This window comes from Coprinopsis cinerea (assembly GCF_000182895.1).
Source record: "Coprinopsis cinerea okayama7#130 chromosome 12 map unlocalized cont3.12, whole genome shotgun sequence".
NCBI classification, from domain to species: domain Eukaryota; kingdom Fungi; phylum Basidiomycota; class Agaricomycetes; order Agaricales; family Psathyrellaceae; genus Coprinopsis; species Coprinopsis cinerea.
In genome coordinates this window covers 1,079,816-1,098,877 of record NW_003307533.1, presented here as the reverse complement: position 1 = coordinate 1,098,877, position 19,062 = coordinate 1,079,816, and the positions used below count along the sequence as shown (strand labels likewise).

The 19,062-nt window shown below is 51.3% G+C and overlaps 3 protein-coding genes across 3 annotated transcripts; 2 read left to right on the top strand and 1 right to left on the bottom strand.

Annotated features, from left to right (window-relative positions):
- Nucleotides 1-8,235: 8,235 nt before the first annotated feature.
- On the top strand, nucleotides 8,236-9,033 carry CC1G_11489 (hypothetical protein; the record flags this gene model as incomplete). Its single annotated transcript, XM_001834923.2, has 2 exons — nucleotides 8,236-8,501; nucleotides 8,562-9,033. The coding sequence occupies 2 exons, from the start codon at nucleotides 8,236-8,238 to the stop codon at nucleotides 9,031-9,033; spliced, it is 738 nt and encodes a 245-aa protein (XP_001834975.2).
- An 81-nt stretch (nucleotides 9,034-9,114) lies between these two features.
- CC1G_11488 (hypothetical protein) lies at nucleotides 9,115-9,414 on the bottom strand (the record flags this gene model as incomplete). Its single annotated transcript, XM_001834922.1, has 3 exons — nucleotides 9,115-9,208; nucleotides 9,269-9,350; nucleotides 9,402-9,414. The coding sequence occupies 3 exons, from the start codon at nucleotides 9,412-9,414 to the stop codon at nucleotides 9,115-9,117; spliced, it is 189 nt and encodes a 62-aa protein (XP_001834974.1).
- A 457-nt stretch (nucleotides 9,415-9,871) lies between these two features.
- On the top strand, nucleotides 9,872-10,359 carry CC1G_15426 (hypothetical protein; the record flags this gene model as incomplete). The annotated part of the gene is made up of 3 exons (XM_002910103.1): nucleotides 9,872-9,911; nucleotides 9,971-10,209; nucleotides 10,321-10,359. 3 exons carry the CDS (start codon nucleotides 9,872-9,874, stop codon nucleotides 10,357-10,359), a joined length of 318 nt encoding a protein of 105 aa, XP_002910149.1.
- Between the last annotated feature and the right edge of the window lie 8,703 nt (nucleotides 10,360-19,062).

Here is a 19,062-nt window from a genome sequence, read left to right as displayed (position 1 = left end):
CAAAGGGGGTAATTTTGATCCCATGCACCAAAGAGATCACGGCAGAGCAGACCGCACAACTCCTTGTCGACAACCTCTTCAAACGCTTTGGTCTCCCCAGAGAAGATGATCTCCGACCGCGGCCCCCAGTTTGCTGCTCAGGTTTTCCGACACTTCCTCCCAACTTCTCGAGATCGAATCCGCACTGTCCACCGCTCACCATCCCCAAACTGATGGCACCACGGAACGTTTCAATCAAGAAATCGAGACCTGGTTGTACAATCTATTGTCTCGCCTTCCCACAAGACTGGTCCGAACGACCTTGGCATCCTAGAATTTACCCACAACAATCGAAGACACTCCGATCGGCCATATACCCCATTTGAACTCATGATGGGAATAGCACCCAAAGCGATCCCAACCTCCTTCGAATACACTCAATTCCCATCGGCAGAACAACGCATCAAAGCTCTCGACCGAATCAGACATGAAGCCCTTGCCGCACACACATTGGCCCAGCAAAGGATGGCTCAAAGGATCAAGTCCACCTTCAAACCCTTCAAGAAAGGCGAAAAGGTGTGGTTAGAATCCAAAAACCTCAACCTGGGATACCACAAGAAGATCAAAGCCAAACGAGAAGGACCCTTCGAGATCTTAGATGTGTTAGGACCGACCACCTATCGGCTCAATATCCCCGATCACTGGAAACGAGTCCGAGTTCACGACGTGTTCCACGCCACCCTCCTCACGCCATACGTCGAGAACGAAGTCCACGGCCCTAACTTTCCCAGACCACCTCCGGAAGTGGACGACATTTACGAAATCGAGCGCATTCTGAAACACCGCAAAACCCGAAGCGGACTAGAATACCTTGTGCTTTGGAAAGGTTACTCCGAAGAAGAAGCAACGTGGGAAGATGAAGACAACCTCTTGACCGGAGCAAGCAAGATCCTGACACAATACAAGACGACTCATCTGAAAGAAAAACCAAAGAACCGCAAACAACTTCGGAAATAAAAGGACGAACCAGTCAGACTCACTCCCCCAGCAAACCACCCATCTGCTACTTCACCTCACAAATCCACTTGCCCCTCTTCGCTACTCTCACACCTTCTCCCCTTCCGAAATGACCAACATGATCATCGACTCCGGTGCCGCCTTCACCTTCGAATTCCCCGTCCCCTCCACCGAATCCGTCACTGAAACCACCGCCGTCGAAACATCAACCACTGAAAACCCCCCTGCCAACGAACCCACTGACCCCTACAAAGGGGGTAACTCCACTTTCATGACCTGCGCGCCTGCCGAACTCATCCACCTGCTCGCCGACCCCCGCGATTGGACTAACCTCAAGAGATGTGCAGGATATGCGCATCACATTGTCCTAGACCGCCTCCGAGATCTCGACCGCCACATGGTCGAGATTCACAGAGCCATTCTTCGCATTCCCCCTCAAGACCGGCGCGTAGGTTCCCAAACCCGAGTCACCCTCATCAACCTCCGCCTTTTCCTTTGGGAAGAGTTCCAAGAGAAATGCGAGGGATTTGTCTACAAAGCCCTTCACAAAGCCATCGTCCCCGCCCTCATCGACCTTCGTGATCTCTCGGCGCGCAACGACTGGACAGGCAGAGAAGAATACGCCTGGATCACCTACACTCCCCCTTACGAGAATTCCCCCTACCACTCGCCCTGCCAGCCGCCTCAAGACCTGTTACAACTGCAAGCGTGACGGGCACGTCATCCGCGAGTGCGGGTTTGAGAAGGAACGACGAAGGGCCCATCATCGCAACCGCTACCAACGATCGAAAGCCGCCCACGATTATGCAAGGACGACTCAAGAAGCCATCTCTAGGAGGTCCGCCGGGATCAAGATCCCCCTCAAGTTCCGACAAGCCGATCGAGGAAAGAAGGTCCGCTTTGACGAAACCCCCGCTGGAAACAACAGTTGGGACGACAGTCTGATCCCAGATTGGTCCACCCCTGGCCCCGACGCTAGTAGTTGGGATTGAAGGGACTTCAATCATACAAAGGGGGTAATGTTACGAATTCCACCCCTATCTTTTCTCTTCGCGTCTTTTCTCTATCACATGACTCACTTCTTCTTGTGCACATGATCTCTTTCTTTATCTCGTGACTGTTTTATCAGTTAATTCTTCTTACTGCTGCGGCGCAGCCTTCTTTGACTCTTTGTGACTCCTTCTTGCTGCGGCGCAGCCACTCTCTATTGTTCTCTAATTTATCTCTGCTGCGCTCCGCAGTAACCTGTGCTCGCGCAGCCTTCTTCTCTGACTTCTTTTGACTCATATTCACGTAGCTAGACAGGTATATAAGCTCTGTAGATACCTCTCTTGTTCCTTAGCTAGTTCTCATGAATCATACCCTCTTCTACTCTTCCCTCGAACTCGCTCTAGTCGTCTTAAGACAATACCTCTTGTGAGGCACTCTTAGACGCCTATCTCCTCGAACTCGCCTCAGAACCACGACTCTACGGTCGACGTGCATGCTCACTTGAGTTCGCGTCCCTTGACTGTAACACCTGCAAGTAGGGAAGAGTTGGATGGGGGAACTCTCACTTGCAGTCACTACCTATATACGTCTGGAGACAAAGGGATGTCTATATACGGTAGAACAATAAGATGTCCGAATTGGGAACAAGGGATACAAGAGAACAATAGAACTACTTAATATATCCGAGATCAGAGAACAATAGAATGTCCGTATAAGGATACATGAAACGCTCGTACATAATTGGGTATCCTTGTACCCGTAAATGGAATAGATGTGACATGTGCATTGTATTCCAACACACCCCCTCAATGTAATGTCACTAGAGAACTACATGAGTCCCAGTGCAGTTCGATGACATTCAACATCTTCTCGGTGGAGTGGTCTTTTGTTGGGCAGAAGTGGATCTCGATTTCCTTGCGCTTGATCTCTTGCCTAATCCAGTGCATCTTGATGTCAATGTGCTTCATTTTGCTATGATGCTCTGGGTTTCGAAGGACTTTAATTGCTGACTGGTTGTCTACCATCATTGGTGAAGGTTTATCGAGTGAGAACCCAATTTCCCTCAGCAAGTTCCGTAGCCATATAATTTCTCATCCCGCTGATGATGCAGAAACATATTCCGCTTCAGTTGAAGAGTTGGCCACAGTTGCTTGCTTTTTGGCAGACCAGCTGATGGCTCCTGTTCCCATCTTGATGACGAATCCACTTGTTGATCGTCTCGTGTTGAGGCATCCTGCATAGTCGGCATCACTGAATGTGTGGAAGAGTTCAGAGGCGAGTTGGGGGTTGTTGTCCATGCGATATGTGAGTTTGAGATCCATGGTGCCCTTGAGGTAGCGGAAGACGTGTTTGACGGCTGTCCAATGTGTCATTCCGGGATTTGAATTGAATTGTGCCAGCTTTGCCACAGCGAAAGCAATGTCAGGTCGAGTGCCGATTGCGAGATACATGAGTGCTCCCACAGTGTTCATGTAGGGAATGTTCCACATCTCTTCTTGTTCCTCTTCTGTCTTGGGACACTGATCTTTGCTTAGGCGGACGCTTGGGTTCATGGGTGTTTTGACCGTGTTCGCCGCATCGAGGCGGAAACGGACGAGCATGTCCTGGATGTACTGCTTCTGTGATAGTTGCAGTGTCCGCTTCTCTCGATTGTAATCAACCTTAATTCCCAGAAGGTAGGATGTTGGTCCAAGGTCTTTCAGTTTGAACACCTTTGCCAAGGCGTCCTTGACCCATTGTATCTTCTTCTGGTCTTTCGAGATGATTGTGATATCGTCGACGAAGACGGGCAGGGTGACTCGGATGCCATCTAATTCCCAAATGTAGACACTGGGATCAGACTTCAGTTGTTTGAATCCGAGCCGTTTGAGTTCCTCTGCCAGTTTCTCGTACCAGAGTCGACCACTCTGCTTCAGTCCATACAGTCCCTTCTTGAGGCGGCAAACCCATCCTCCCCCATTTTGGTTGGGACTTTGAATCCCTCTGGCTGGACCATGTATACTTCGTATTCATCTTCAATTTCTCCATTGAGGTATGCATTGGAGATATCGATGGATTCGATGAATTCACCGTTCATGGCAGCTTGTGCGAGGATTGCTCTGATGGTGGCAAGGCGGGAGGTTGGGGCGAAGACTTGGTCATAGTCGATTCCTGGTACTTGGGCAAATCCTTTAGCAACGAGGTGTGCTTTGTACCGGTCAATGGTGCCATCAGACTTTCGCTTGATCAGGAAGACCCAGCGTGATCCAATTGCTTTGCGTCCTTGTGGGAGTTGGACGAGTTCCCAGGTGCTGTTGGCAATGAGGGCATCAATTTCCGCTCTAGCAGCACTGATCCACTTGTCTCTGTCTGGTCGGGCCATTGCTTCCTTCCAGTTGCGTGGCGAGTCCTCTGGTCGTGTGGCTGCTCCGAGTGCTTTTTCCTTCACCTTGTCAAGAACCATTTCGAGTGCCATTTCACATGCTTCAGCCATCGTGAGGTACTCTCCACTCATCCCGTAGACGTGCAGGATGGAGTCGAGGACTGGTGTTGCTTTGAAAGCTGAGTGGAAGTCGGGTTCGTCCTCCTCATTAATGTTGTCGGCTGTGATAGGTGGTAGATTATCCCCTCTTGCACCCCCTTGATCTACTACCTGATCACCCCCTCGGTCCTGGTTCGGTGGATGACCATTTTCCTCTGCTGTTCGTCTTGGGGCAGGTGCAGTGCCCCTGCGTGAGTGTCCAGCTAAGGTGTAGTAATCCATGACTCTTGCCGTGGAACGTATCAGACGAGGGTTTTGGGATGGCTGTGGAGGTGGTTTTGGCTTGGTTGCTCTTCCCTGTCCAAAGTTTGGTGCAGGGAGTGGAGCGGGATTCTCTACCAGTGGTTCTGGTGACGATGGTGGGACAGGTGGTTGCAATCGGCCTTGTGGCGTGGGTGAGGCTTCCTCTTCTCGATGGTAAGGTGCGTGGCGTGTGACTGGAGGTTTTGCCATTGGGGTAGAAGGAGTTACTAATTCCTCTTTCACTTGTGGAGTGTCTGTTCCAGAGTGTTCCTTCCTGACCCGAGGTTTTGGCATGTATGGAGGAGTGTCGCCATCATCGGAATCAGAGTCTGACTTGTGTGTGGTTGTGCTCAGAGTGTCCCCCGTACTCCTAAAGCCTGCTGGGGGAGCTGGAGGATCAGGTGGTGCTCCCAGACCATGCAGTGCTGTATCCCATTCATCGTCATCATCATATGGCCAGATGTCTCGGATGCCGACTGGTTTGACCGTAACCGTGGTTGATTTTGTGGATAGGCCAGGGAAAGGATCTCATCGAAGACAATATCTCGAGAGATGATAAATTTCTTTGATTGTGGGTCAAAGCATTTCCATCCTTTGTATCCTGGTTCAAAACCGACAAAGATGCAACGGGTTGTATGGGAGTCAAGGTTCTGTCTATCCTTTTGCTGGATATTGACATATGCTCTACATCCGTTGGAGACCGATGCCGATGGAGTCATATTGAGGATGTCGACATAGTAGAGAAGGGCGAGTGACCAGAATGATGATGGGAGATTTGCCTGGCAAAGCATGGCTACCACTCCTTCAGCTGCGGTTCGGTTGAATCGTTCACTGACACCGTTCTGTTGTGGTGTGCCTTTTACAGTGTGTTGGCAAGTGATTCCAAGTTTTTCGCACCATGCATTGAATTCCTTTCCAATGTATTCACCCCCTTGTTGTCTCGGAGTTCCTTGACCTTTCGTCTCGTGTTTCCTCTCAACTTCAGCCACAAATATCTTGAACTTCTCGAAGGCTTCGTCTTTGCTCTTCAAGAGGTACACTCGTTTATAGTCATCAATAAATGTAATCCAGTACTTGTGTCCAGCAGTTGTGCGGGTGAGAGGGCCATGGAGGTCACTGTGGATGTGTCCGAGTAGTTCAGGGGAACAGTTATTGGAGTGAGTTGGGAAGGGATCCCGATGTTGTTTCCCGTCCTGACAGTGCTCGCACACGTTATGGACTTCGATGTTTGGTTTGACGAGAATGCCTGTAGCCAGCTCTTTGTTGATGAGAGTGTCAAGTCTCCCTTTGTCTATGTGTCCAAGTCGACAGTGCAGGGTGTGCTTATCGACTCGTGTGATGTATGCCTGCTCGTTATATGCCAAAGTTGTGCCATTTAATGTGCCAATAGTGCCCTTGATGCTCGCTGTGAATAAGACCTTGTTGTCTCTTGAAAACTCGAGACTGTTTCCCTCAATAACCACTCGCATTCGACTCTTTGTGACAACGGTTAGGATAGAGAAGAGGTTATTTTGCAATGCTGGTACATAAAGGACATTTTGGAATATAGCAGACTCAGCAGGTTTGCCATCTACAACCGGGGAGAATACAACACTTCCCTTCCCGACTGCCCACACTACGTGTTTGATTGGCAAGCTCGACAGGAATTCTGCATGGGACCATATTTTGGATCCACCTGTGGTGTGGTGTCATATGAGAGGTAGCTCCTGAGTCTGTGTTCCAAGATTCATCAGTATTGGTGTTAAGCGAGCGGATACAAGGGGGACTTGCGAGGTGTGTGACTTGGGCCATCTGGGCCTTGACAATAGCGGGAGGTGTTTCGTCATCCTCTCCTGCAATTTGAGCCTTCTGCTGCTGAGCCCTGCAGTCCTTGTCGTTATGGGACTTGTTGGGGCCATGGACCGAGCAGTTGAACTTGGCCTTTGGTTTCTTGGCCGCCTTCTTAGAAGCCGCGAGGGCAGATGCAGCTGAAGCTTCTGCAAGGGCTGCATTCTTGTTGAGAGTGTCTGCTCGGCAAAGGTGCTCGAGGATGTCGTTGGCCGTAGTGCTCTTGAGGTGGGCAAGTGTGTGACGAAGAACCTTGTCCTCTTCAGCTATGAGGCCAATCATCATCATGGCAGCAGCAAAGTTGTTAACAAGGTCAACGGCACTGTATCCCTTGTCGAAGGTGGAACCGGTGACCACGGTCTCCGCTGTCACTGGTGTTGCGCCGGTTGCTTGTGACGTGAAGAAGGAGCCGGATGCTGTGGTTTCCTTGACGTAATTGGGACCAGAAGGGAGGCGATTGATGAGCTGTTGTCCAGCAGAGACACTGCACCATAATCTGCGTACGTCTCGTCTTCCTGCTTTCAGAGCGTCATGACTCATGAGTTCTTGGATCGCGGAAGTCCTTGATCCAGAATCCTTGGGCTCGTATGCAGCAAGGAGAGTGGTCCAAATTGTTGGTACATCTAGGATGTCGACATCACCAAGGAGGGTCTCCGTCTGCGCATGATCGAGGGTGGAGCGGAGGTAGCCGGCCATCTTGGAACGTCGCTCCTGATAGTGCTGGCGGGCCTTCATCTGCCCGCTGCCAGTTGGCGCTGTTTCTTCACCTGTGAGGATATCATAGGCGGCAAACTCGAGGGCTTTGTTGATGCAGACCCGCTTCCATTATGAAATGGTCGCGGACGACAGTGGGTTGTTGGTAGTGACAGTGGTGGATGACATAGCAGAGTGTGGAGGTACGGGTATGCGTCAATTGGTTGAACTGGGAGCTCCCAAGTCAGCAACGACGACTCACGAGGCACGAGGGTGGCGAGTGGGCTTAACGAGTCCTGGGAGCTCCCAAGACTGGTTGTAGGCACAGGGAAGGGGGAAGACATGAGGCAGGGGTTGGTCTCAAGGTCAAGTGGTACACTTGGACGATGAGAGAGCAAAGGGGGAGCCGTAGGCGAGGTGATCGAACAGATCGTCGTGAGTTGTCAGGCGGCGCGAGCAGTAATACTGATAAATCAGTTATGCCTAGGGCTCATAACCTATTAAACACGTAAGACAATGTACCACCGCAAGTGGGGAAGAGTTCAATGATATTAGTACAGATATAAATAAGTACGATGAGGACATACCTGCAAGTGGGGAAGAGTTGGATGGGGGAACTCTCACTTGCAGTCACTACCTATATACATCTGGAGACAAAGCGGATGTCTATATACGGTAGAACAATAAGATGTCCGAATTGGGAACAAGGGATACAAGAGAATGTTGTGGAATATCGTTCGGACCCATACCTTTACGATCACATGACTACACACACATATTAATTACTCGATAGACACGCTCATTACAGAATAAGACCTCTACCACTATCTGACCCTGTCCCTGTCTGGTTCACTCTAGCCTGCACCGCAACAGGTTATGAGCCCCGGTTTGCTCCAAACCGGCTGAAATCTTACCCGCCTTGTCGAATCTCGTTCTCGCCCTGAGCTTCTATCCCCAAAATGAACATGTCTGAGCCTCCTGGTGACCAGGGAGGTAATCCCAATCAAAACGCCCAAAGCGTTCACGAGCATCAGGCTTCTGCCAACAATGATGCCACCAACCCCGCCACGACGTCTGTGCCTGGACAACCATCTCAACAAACTGTCAACAGCGGGAACGCGCAATGCCAACAACCACTCCCTAACCATGGGTCAAGCCGGACTCAACTCCATCTCTCACGTCCCAAATCGCCGAAAGGACCTCGCCCTGCACCAACAGCTCTTCGCTGGCAGTCTCACAGGAATTGCCTGCTCAGTGTCACTTGAGACATCGTTATTTCCAACCTCGCCAGATCTGGGGGTGCTGGAAACTCGGGTCACTTGTCGGGTGGTGAAGACGTGGGGGTGAACGCATGGGTGGCAGAGAATGCGAAGAAGCGGGACAACGAAGGGAAGATCAGATACACCACGACACGGAGCGATATGACTGCATTGGACGAAGTCTTCGACAGTATCCACCTCGACATTACAAATAATACAACCATCATTCGCGTTTACTCTGGAGTTACTGGTGCTGCTATCACGATTCCGGTCGAATTGGGCGACAATGGTCCGCCGCCTGGACCATCTAAATCTCCGCCAACGCCAAACACTCTCAAAGATATCGACGCGACAGTTAAAAACCTCATTCGTTCGGCCACTGGATTCTCGGATGCTGATTGGGCTTCCGACAAGGAGACCAGGGCCTATGGATGTGCCTCTTCCTCATCATTAACAATTTCCCTGTCCCTCAACCATTTCTCTTCATCTGCGACGACAAATTGACCCTTCACCAAGTCAATTCCCCGGCCATCACTTCTAAATCCAAGCATATTCACATCGGCGAGCTCTTTGCCAAACAATACTTCAGCGACGGTACTCAGCAAGGGCGGCGGAACCAGCAATAATGGCGTTGTATTGCTTCATAGCGTCACGGAAGGCCTGGGGATCAAGTCCAAAACTGGACAGAAGCTTGCAGAAACGATGAAGAATCTCATCAGAGGCAAGATTTCCTACGCACGCTTTGACAGTTTGGAGGTCTTGTGCGTTAAGCTCAGTTAGAATTTCATACTGCAGTTCCATGGGAAGTGAAGGAAAAGGGACTGTTATTTATGTTAGTGTTATTTAGGGAAAGCCATCATGCGCATACTTACAGTGTGAGGGCATGTTTGTTACGTTGTCGTTGCGGAAGAACAAGGAGAGACAGGTTGAGAGCACCTTTAAAGTGAAAGGAAGTGATCATAAAGTAAGAAATAAAGTGGTAAAGGCAGGGTGCTATCAACATCGTCATGATCGTCAATAAATTCATGAAAAGAAGAAGCATTGCCATTACAGCGGAACACTTCGTTGGAGTACAATTTCGATTTTTCATTGATTGGAGCGTCACTGCTCACAGGTTCATGGATTCAGCGGCATGTAGAAGTAGAAAAATTGACGATAGTGGTTGAGGGATGTTTTTTTCATGATGTGATGAACATGGTTATCTGATAAACCGGACGGGTGATGATGGTATTGATTCCCTACTACGAGCGGCAATCATGTTGAAATAACTATAAAGGGACAAGGACTGTCAGACAGTGAAGGCACGTAACAGTAAGCTCGAGGACGGCACAATCACGACCAGATGGCGTTAACGCAACACAATACAAAGAAGAACATGATGTGTCAGTATCCCATTTCTGTTGATCAGGTGTGATTTTCTTGTCTAACAGGAATAGATCAGCTCCGTGGAGGCAACTTCCCTATGATTTGAAAATGGAAACTACACGGCATATGAACATTGTCCAGCTGCAGTCTTTCGCCAGTTGCAATGCTAAGGTGGAAGAACCTTTGCAGGAAATGAAACGAAGAGTATTTGTGTTACTGCAGCAGTTTGGGTTGTACCCGGAAGAAGTCCTCACTGCAATGAAGGATAGGTGTGCCATCATTTCGGGATCAGCAGCACTTTCCGTCGTCACCCCGGTCAGTTCGTTCCTCAAGACACAGACATTTATGATGGACATTTATGTCCATATGAGGGATCGCGAAGCACTCATCCAGGATCTCACAACAAGATGTGGTGATTATATTCAGGATGAGCAAGATGAACAACCGACTGATCAAGAGGGATGAAAGGACGACTCCTAACAGACTCGTAAATCCTTTGTCTGAATTCCTAAGTCTAACTTAACTCTCTCAACGTCTTCGACCATCGAGCCTTTAGCTCCAGTCGTCTCTCCACGTTGCGCTCTCGCCGCAAGGTGTCCGTCCAGTCCGTCGGCCTAGCCAGCCATAGGAACCTTGACGAAGGGTACACATTCTTATAACGTGAGACCAAGGCTAACCTCCGACCCCGAAGTCTCCCCTCCATCTCAGACTTTGCCTCACTTCACTTCACACGCCCACCCTGACATATACCTATTCTACAATCTACATGGCCACAATGAGTTGAGATGACGAATAGATGGTACAATGGCGAAGAACAATAGGAAAGGTCACGAGGCTGCGCAAAGGACAAGGATGAAACAATAATGAGGTGTCACGAGGCAGTGCGAGGAAGAAAGAACAATAAGGAATAGGGCAAAGGGCATAATGAGGCAGTGTTCCATGAGAGAAAGAGTCCCTGTTGAGAATATCAATAAAGACAGAAACCAGAATGGAGAAAAGGCAATAGGAAAGATAAAAGCAATAAGATAAGATAAGAAAAAATAGGGGCTCATACCTGCTATTCATGACAGAGGGGTCCTCCTACCTCTCTAATTAGAGGGGTTACTTGGGATTGATAGGTGATAAAAGTTGTAACTTGATTTCTATCATATTGTTAAATAATTTATGAGAAAATTCAACATTTCTGGGTGTGAGCATGAGTTCAATCATTACACCTTCCATAGATGGACTTGTAACCTGCCAGGAGTGCGCTAATTGGCCCACAGGTTACTACAATTCTTGGTGTACATCGTTGGTGGTATAAGGCCTGGTCAAGTCCTGCTCTAGGCTCGAAACCAGCCGTTACAGAATTTTCGCAAATGGAATTTGCTACTGTAACGGCTGGACAAACTGTGAGAGACGCGAGTACACTGCCAGAGGTTGAGTTTGATCGGGGGACGTCCAGAAGTGGGATGTCCCCAGGACGCGGTCACGATCATCCTGCCGGTGCACTACAATCGTCTTGATCGCGCATCGAGTCACTTCAATGTATATATGTCTTCAAAGTTCAACCTGAGTGTATATATCTTGAAAATGACCTGAGTGCATCCATGAAAGCATCCTAAACTCATACCACATCCCATCTTCAGACTGCGAGGGACTCGGGCCTTGTGAACTCGTGAACGTGACGTAATGGCACCGGCGACTGTTGACGAGCAAGGTGTGTTTGTTCTTTTCTCACTCGACATCGCTCACATTCAGCGCCAGTTTGGACCTCCATCATCGGCAAGGGGGGGAAAGCCAGAGCGCGATGTGTTATTTGCAACGACAGCACCAAAGAATATAAATTCGGAACGGAGCAAATCCGTCATCAAGAGACGACAATTCACAAAAACGCCCTTCGTGCACGGGCTCAAAATGCGCAGAAGCGATTGGAGGAAGAGGCGCAACGTCGTCTACCAGAAACCCGCCCACAAGGCGACCGTTTCGAGGCCGACATCTCCCGAAACGCGCTCAACCACCTTCTCTACGCAGTCTGACACCCAGGAGGCCTTGGACCGACTATCGAGGACCCACTCCCAGACCCTCCACCGCCCCCTCTTCCTGGTGACTACAATCTCTATCCCGAAGACCTCGACTATCCGATTCAGGCGACCGAAGAGCAACAAACAGCGGCGTTGATGGCGGAGGCGCTCATGGACTTCGTCAATGCGCCAGACCTCTGTGATTCGGACACCGAAGACGACGGAGACCGGTCGGAGGAGGACATTGAGGAAGAGAACCTGTTCGAGCCGGTTACTGGAGGTAAGTCGAGTTCTTGTCTTACCGTTTGCTGTTGACCAAGGTGTGATATGTGTATAGATGACCCCGAACCATCAGATACAGGATCCAAACGCGCTCGGACGCGCAATGTGCTAGGAGATTCTCCTGATTGGTATCCCTGGCCAGACAAAATTGTATGTGGTTCGGCATTATCTGTTCATGTCTCAATTCACGTAACTGACTTTACTCCAGGCTTGTACTTTAGATATTCTAATGCACCTACCTCGTTCTGTGTTTTCCCAGCGGCAAATGGACTTGATCTTGTGGTTGCTCAGGATCAACGGCGTCCCCAACGTTCCCTCGACATCGAGCATGGCGACGATCTTTGCAAAGCTGCAGGATTTAATGGGAGTGCAGTCCTTCCGATATGATGGGGCCCTTGGACATCGCTACTACGTCAACGACCTTTCCCAAATTATAGCACAGGTAGGGCAGGGCGCCTTCAATCAAGAGGCCCAGTTGGAATTGACATTCACTATAGGAATTTGCAAATCCACGGATCCGCCCAGACCTCCACTTCTACCCTCGTTCTACTGGGTCGCGACTCTCCGAGTCATTTGAAGCATCTCGATGGCTCGACGAGCTTGATCCCTCATTGGGAACTCCCATGGCAAGGATTGGTGGGGAGGATTATTTCGTCTTCGAACCAGCCATGCTCAAGGATGGCAGCGTGTGCGTTCCCGAACGCTGGTTCTTCCTTCGGTCGCAGCAGGAATACGAGCTTCATGCTCGCTGTTGGTCAGCCTGTCCTGACGGGAATGGCACGGGGTGGTTGGTTTCAAAGGCTAATACGTTCGTGGTGCCGATCTCAAAGTTCTTCAAAAGCTTTCCGGTATTGTGTCAAGACATCGCCAACGGGTATTACAATGCACCTCCACCCACATCCATAACTGGTACGCCCATTTGTTCAGTGATATCTAATGTTTATCGACCATTTGGAAACAGGCATTTTTAACCCGGTGTCACGCCAATGGGAGGCGTGGACCCTTACAGACCCCACGATTGGCAACCGATGGCGTCGTCTTGCAAAGGGGTACCGTGTAATGGCATTCCCCCTTTGGATGTATTGCGACGACACATCCGGAAACTCGTCGAAGAAATGGAATGCACACAACAGCTTCTTGTTCACACCAGCTGGTCTTCCTCGTTCGGAGTGCCAAAAAGAGTACAATATCCATTTCCTGTGCACATCTAACATTGCTCCGCCACTGGAAATGATGGACGGTGTTGTCTCACAACTTGAGTGAGTGGAGATTTCTATCAATCGACTTTAGTGGACTGACTTTAGTCTAGCATCTGTCAGGAGCACGGCATATGGGCTTGGGACTGTGTTTACCAGGAACCAGTTCTCACTTTCCCAATCATTCTTGCCCTTCTTGGTGATAACCCTATGCAAAGCGAGTTTGCGTGCCATATCGGCCTTCGCGGACGTCTATTCTGTCGTGCATGTTGGGTAGAGGGGTTCAAAGGGAACAAGAAAGACTCGGCGGGGGACATCAGTGATGATAGCGAGGGTGAGAGTGATGACGGAGATGATGACGATGCAAACTCAGATGCATCGTCTATCGCTTCTGGGATATCACGAGTTTCACAGGCTGCCTCCCAGGCTGGGGCTGCGGTTGTCGACGTTGTCACTCGTACGTTTGACCGATTGAAATCATTCATTAAGGTACGCCTACAGCTTTGATTTCTCGTTGATTCCTCTCATCAAGGATTGCAGCCCAACTGAGGTTGGCGACTATGTTTGGCTTAACGCGAAGGACATCCAGATCAAGGTTCCGTCCCGCAAACTCGGCGACCTCCAACTCGGCCCGTACAAGATTACCGAACGCATCGGCGACCTCGACTACCGCCTCGAACTTCCCCCGTCCCTCTCCCGCATTCATCCTGTGTTCCACGTCGACAAGCTCTCCCCCTGGAAAGGCAATGATGTCAATGGCATTTTGCCACCTCCGCCTGAGCCTGTCGAACTGGAGGGGGAGCTTGAATACGAGGTTCACGACATCTTGGACAGCCGTTGGAGAGGTCGAGGGAAGAATCGCAAACTGGAGTACTTGGTTAGTTGGAAAGGTTACGGGTCGACGGACGACAGTTGGGAACCGGAGGAGAACCTGGAGCATGCGCCGGAGATCGTAAAGGAGTTCCATCAACGACACCCTTCCGCACCACGCCGGATTTCCGCCGCCATCTTCAGCTCCCTGCCCTGGCGTCCACTCGAGAACTTCACCGACGCTCCGCCTACCGACTTCGATTGGGAACTTGGACGCCGCCTACCGTTGATCATCGAGGACGATGAGGCTTAGAAGGGGGGTAATGTCGTGAACAGCAAGTACGAGCCCCTATTTTCCCTTATCTTATCTTATCATTTTCATCGCCCTTATCACCTTTTCTCTTATTCTCATTTTTGCTCTTACTCCTCGACACGGACACTTTCTCCCATGGAACACTGCCTCGTTTATGCCCTTTGCCCTACGTCTTATTGTTCTCTCCATTCTTGCACTGCCTTGTTACTCTGTTATTGTCTTCTTTATTCTTCGCGCAGCCTTCGCGCAGCCTTTGCGCAGCCTTGTGACTCTCCTTATTGTTTCTTTGCATTTCACCATCTGTTCGTCATCTTGACTCATCGCGGCTATGTAGACTGTAGAATAGGTATATAAGCTAGGTAGATCCCTCTGTATTTCCTCAGCTTGACCTCTTCGTCAATACATCGCTTCAGCCTTCATCTGCATTCGTCGCTCATCGCTCTTATCTTACTCGCCGCTCTTATCTGCTCCGCATCACTGGTCTTTGGTTTGGTTTAGTGTTCGCTCTTCGCGACATTAGGTCAAGCTACCCCCGTGCACTGGCAACGCCGATCGTTGTCCCTGCATTCCGGATCCCCTGGCACTCTGGTTGACCTGCCGATCAGGTCTTACTCTGGCAACTCTGGTTTTCCGACACCGTCAAGATTAGCTGCGCAGGATACCCACACTTCTTCGCCTCTAGTAAAGACCTCAACCCTGACAAGTGGTTTGGCATCGACTGCCACCTCGATAGCAAGGAAGAGGTTGTAGAGTGTGACAGTTCCCCCTGCCCCTACCGCCTCAGTCTCCGGCCCACCTTTCACCAGTTACGACGCCTCCAGACAGCCAGCTTCTACGCTGCTGTTTGCACCTCCGACAACGCCGTAAAAGCCCGCGAATATTGCCGAATCCAGGAAAGAAGAATCGAAGAAGAAATCCCCACCAGTAACTCCGCCGCCAACTGTCACACAGCTCTTACCAGAAGATTCTCCCCAGTCTTTCCATTCCGCCGACTCTACCCCTGCCCCAGTAACAGCAACCACCAGTACCGCACCGAAGTCCTTTCGCCCTCCGTCAACATCATTTGAAGAAGACAGTGAGGAAGAGGACGACAACGACAAGGAAGACGAATCCGAAGAAGAAGACTCCGAAACACCCGTCCCCTTTCACGTTACCTACGCCGCGTTAGCAGAAGCCCTTCCCGCAGTAACAAGTCTCCGCCGCTCCGGACACTCCACCCCCACCACAGCCCTTACCCTCACTCCTCGCCGCGCCCTCACACCACTTCCCATCCCCAGGGAGTCGGAGGACACGTCTGTTGCCCAACGCTCAGATAACGAACCTCCCACTTCCACCTTATCACCATCTTTATTATCCCCACCCACTTCTCTGCCGCTCGTCCAACAAGACCCCGTTACCAAACCCGCAAAGCCTATCCCCGATCTCAGTATGTCCGACACCACTCTTCTCAAGTTGCTTGCCGAGCAACAAGAGACTACCAGGCGTATCCAGCAATCCCTGGATAAGCTCACGGCTGCTAAGACCGCTTCCACTAGAAGCCCCGTCAAAGCACCTGAGCCCTTCAAGGGTGACTCTGGTGATACCCAGCGATTCCTCCGCTATTTCACCAACTGGGCCTCCGCCGAGTCCGAACTCAAAGGAGATGACAAGAAGTGGATCTCAGCTGCCCTCTCGTACCTTCAGGGTGCTGCTGCCTCCTGGGCTGTCCAATACCTGGATCAGATTGCCGCCCACGAGGCTGCTGCCGACGCTGCTCAGAAGGCCGCCCACCCCTGGCCCTTCAGTGGCGATTGGTCCACTTTTGTGGCTGCCTTCAAGAAACGCTTCCAACCCGCCGACCAGGAGAAAGCAGCTGAAGCCCAGCTCGAGGCCCTTACCCAGGGTAAACAATCTGCTTCCCAGTTCGCAGCCAAGTTCATGGAGATATTTCCCCGCACCGGTCTATCCCAGAAGGATGGTATGGCACGTTTTCGTCGCAAACTCAGTTCCAACGATCACCTCATGCTGGATCTTATCGCCATCACCAAACCGGACGATGCCAAGCCCAAGACCCTTCAAGACTACTGCGACATCGTCAACCAGAACGATTTTACGTTTCACGGAAGCAGCGCCTCCTTCTTGACCCCGACTGCCTCGTCTCGCTCTGCCCCGGCCCGTGACCCCTATGCGATGGACATCGACGCGACCCGTGTTGGACCTAGCGGCCGTTCCCGTGAGGACTTCCTCCAAGCAATGCGTGGACGATGCTTTGGTTGCGGATCCTCCGCCCACATCAAGAAGGACGGCAACCACGGCTCACTTCGTTGCAACCACTGCCAGCGTCTCGGCCACTCCGCTAACGTCTGCCAAGACAAGTTCATGGGCTATCCGCCAGGCCCGAGGACTCGCCCCACGACGTCGCATTGCTGCTACCCAAGAAGCTCCCTTCTCGCTCTTTGACGACTCTCCCACGCCCACCGCTACCGTTGCTGCCACGCCTGCTCCACCTGCTGCCACCTCGTCTAACGTCTCCCTCGCCGATCTCCTGGTCGCTCAGAAGAACCAGCAGGACATCCTGGAGCGCCTCGAGAACATCCAACAGAAGGGTTTTTGAAACGGGTGCTTGTTCGTGCTGCAAAGCATGCACCCTTTTCACCGTCGTACGCCGTCTCTGAATATGACTCAATTTATTCGTGTACTATTAGCTCTGTTCGCGAAATACATCCCGGTTCTTCGCATTTTCGCATTCGCATCAGACTCAGAGGCAGAAACCGTACGGCGGACCCCGCAGCAATGATCGACTGTGGCGCTACCGGCAAATTCCTGGACAAACCTTTTGTGGAGAAACACCGGATCACCGCTTACCCCCTCCGACACCCCATTCGACTTCTTAACATCGATGGAACTCCGAATCAGGCTGGTCACATCACTCACTTCGCTCGCTTAGAACTCACAGTCGACGGTTACTCCGAATGGACAGACTTCCTCATCACCGATCTCGGAGGGGAGGATGTCATTCTAGGTCTCCCCTGGCTTCGCAAGATCAACCCTCAGATCGACTGGCGCAAGGGCACCTTGGAGATTCCCCCACCTCGTATCTCCAGCGTCACCATCGAAGAAGTCCCTGACGAGGATGCTCAACCCCCCCGGAAGGAACCACCATCGGGAGATGCCATCATCGAACAAATTGATCCCGCCCCGGATTCCCCTCCTCCCACTGTCTCTGACGACACTCCCCAGCCCACTCCTGGATCTCGATGCAAGCGAACCGCCCCTTTGCCGCATTCGCGCTAACCGAGTGACCCGGCGGAAGTGGGTTCGCAAGGGGTTGATCGAGGATACAGGAGACGAACTTTGGTGCGCTGCAGGTTTCACGTATTCCCAGCAGATTGCCGAGAAATCCCAGAAGGATAAACCCCAGAAAACGTTCGAAGAGATGGTTCCACCCCAGTATCGACAGTACGCTTCCGTCTTTTCCGAATCCGAGTCTCATCGTCTCCCTGAACATAAGCCTTGGGACCATGCCATCGATCTCGTTGCGGGAGCACCGGCCACCATGCGCACCAAGGTCTACCCCATGTCACAGAACGAGCAGGAGGAGTTGAACCGATTCCTTGAGGAGAACCTCAAGAAAGGCTACATCCGTCCGTCCAAATCACCCCTCGCTTCCCCGGTCTTCTTCGTCAAGAAGAAGGATGGTAAGCTCCGTTTTGTCCAGGACTATCGAAAGCTCAACAAGATCACGGTGAAGAATCGGTACCCCCTTCCCCTTGTCTCCGACATCGTCAACCGACTCCGCGGTGCCAAGTACTTCACCAAGTTCGACATCAGATGGGGCTACAACAACATCCGCATCAAAGAAGGAGATGAATGGAAGGCCGCCGTTCGCCACCAACCAAGGACTCTTTGAACCCCTGGTCATGTTTTTCGGCCTCACCAATTCCCCAGCAACGTTCCAGGCCCTCATGAACTCAATATTCTCGGACCTCATCGCTTCAGGAAAGGTCGCTGTTTACCTGGACGACATTCTCATCTTCACGGCCACCCTTGACGAACACCGCCAAGTCGTGCACGAGGTCCTCCATCGGCTCAAGAAACACGACCTTTACCTTCGTCCGGAGAAATGCGAGTTTGAGCGGGAGGAGATCGAGTACCTCGGTCTGGTCATTAGGGAGGGAGAAGTCCGTATGGACCCTGCCAAGGTAGAAGCTGTTCGCAACTGGCCTGTTCCCCGCAACCTTCGCGCCGTCCGTGGATTTTTGGGTTTCGCCAACTTCTACCGCCGTTTTATCAAGGACTTTGCTACCATCGCCCGGGCCTCTCAACGACCTCACCAAGAAGGACATCCCTTGGCAGTGGAACGAACCGCAACAACAAGCCTTCGACACCCTCCGAAACGCGTTCACCTCCGCTCCAATACTGACACTATGGGACCCTGACCGACCGACCCGCGTTGAAGTAGACGCCTCTGGCTTTGCTACTGGAGGAGCCCTCCTTCAAAAGCTCGACGATGGACTCTGGCATCCTGTCGCCTTCCGTTCCGCCTCCATGCAACCAGCCGAACGTAACTACGAAATCTACGACC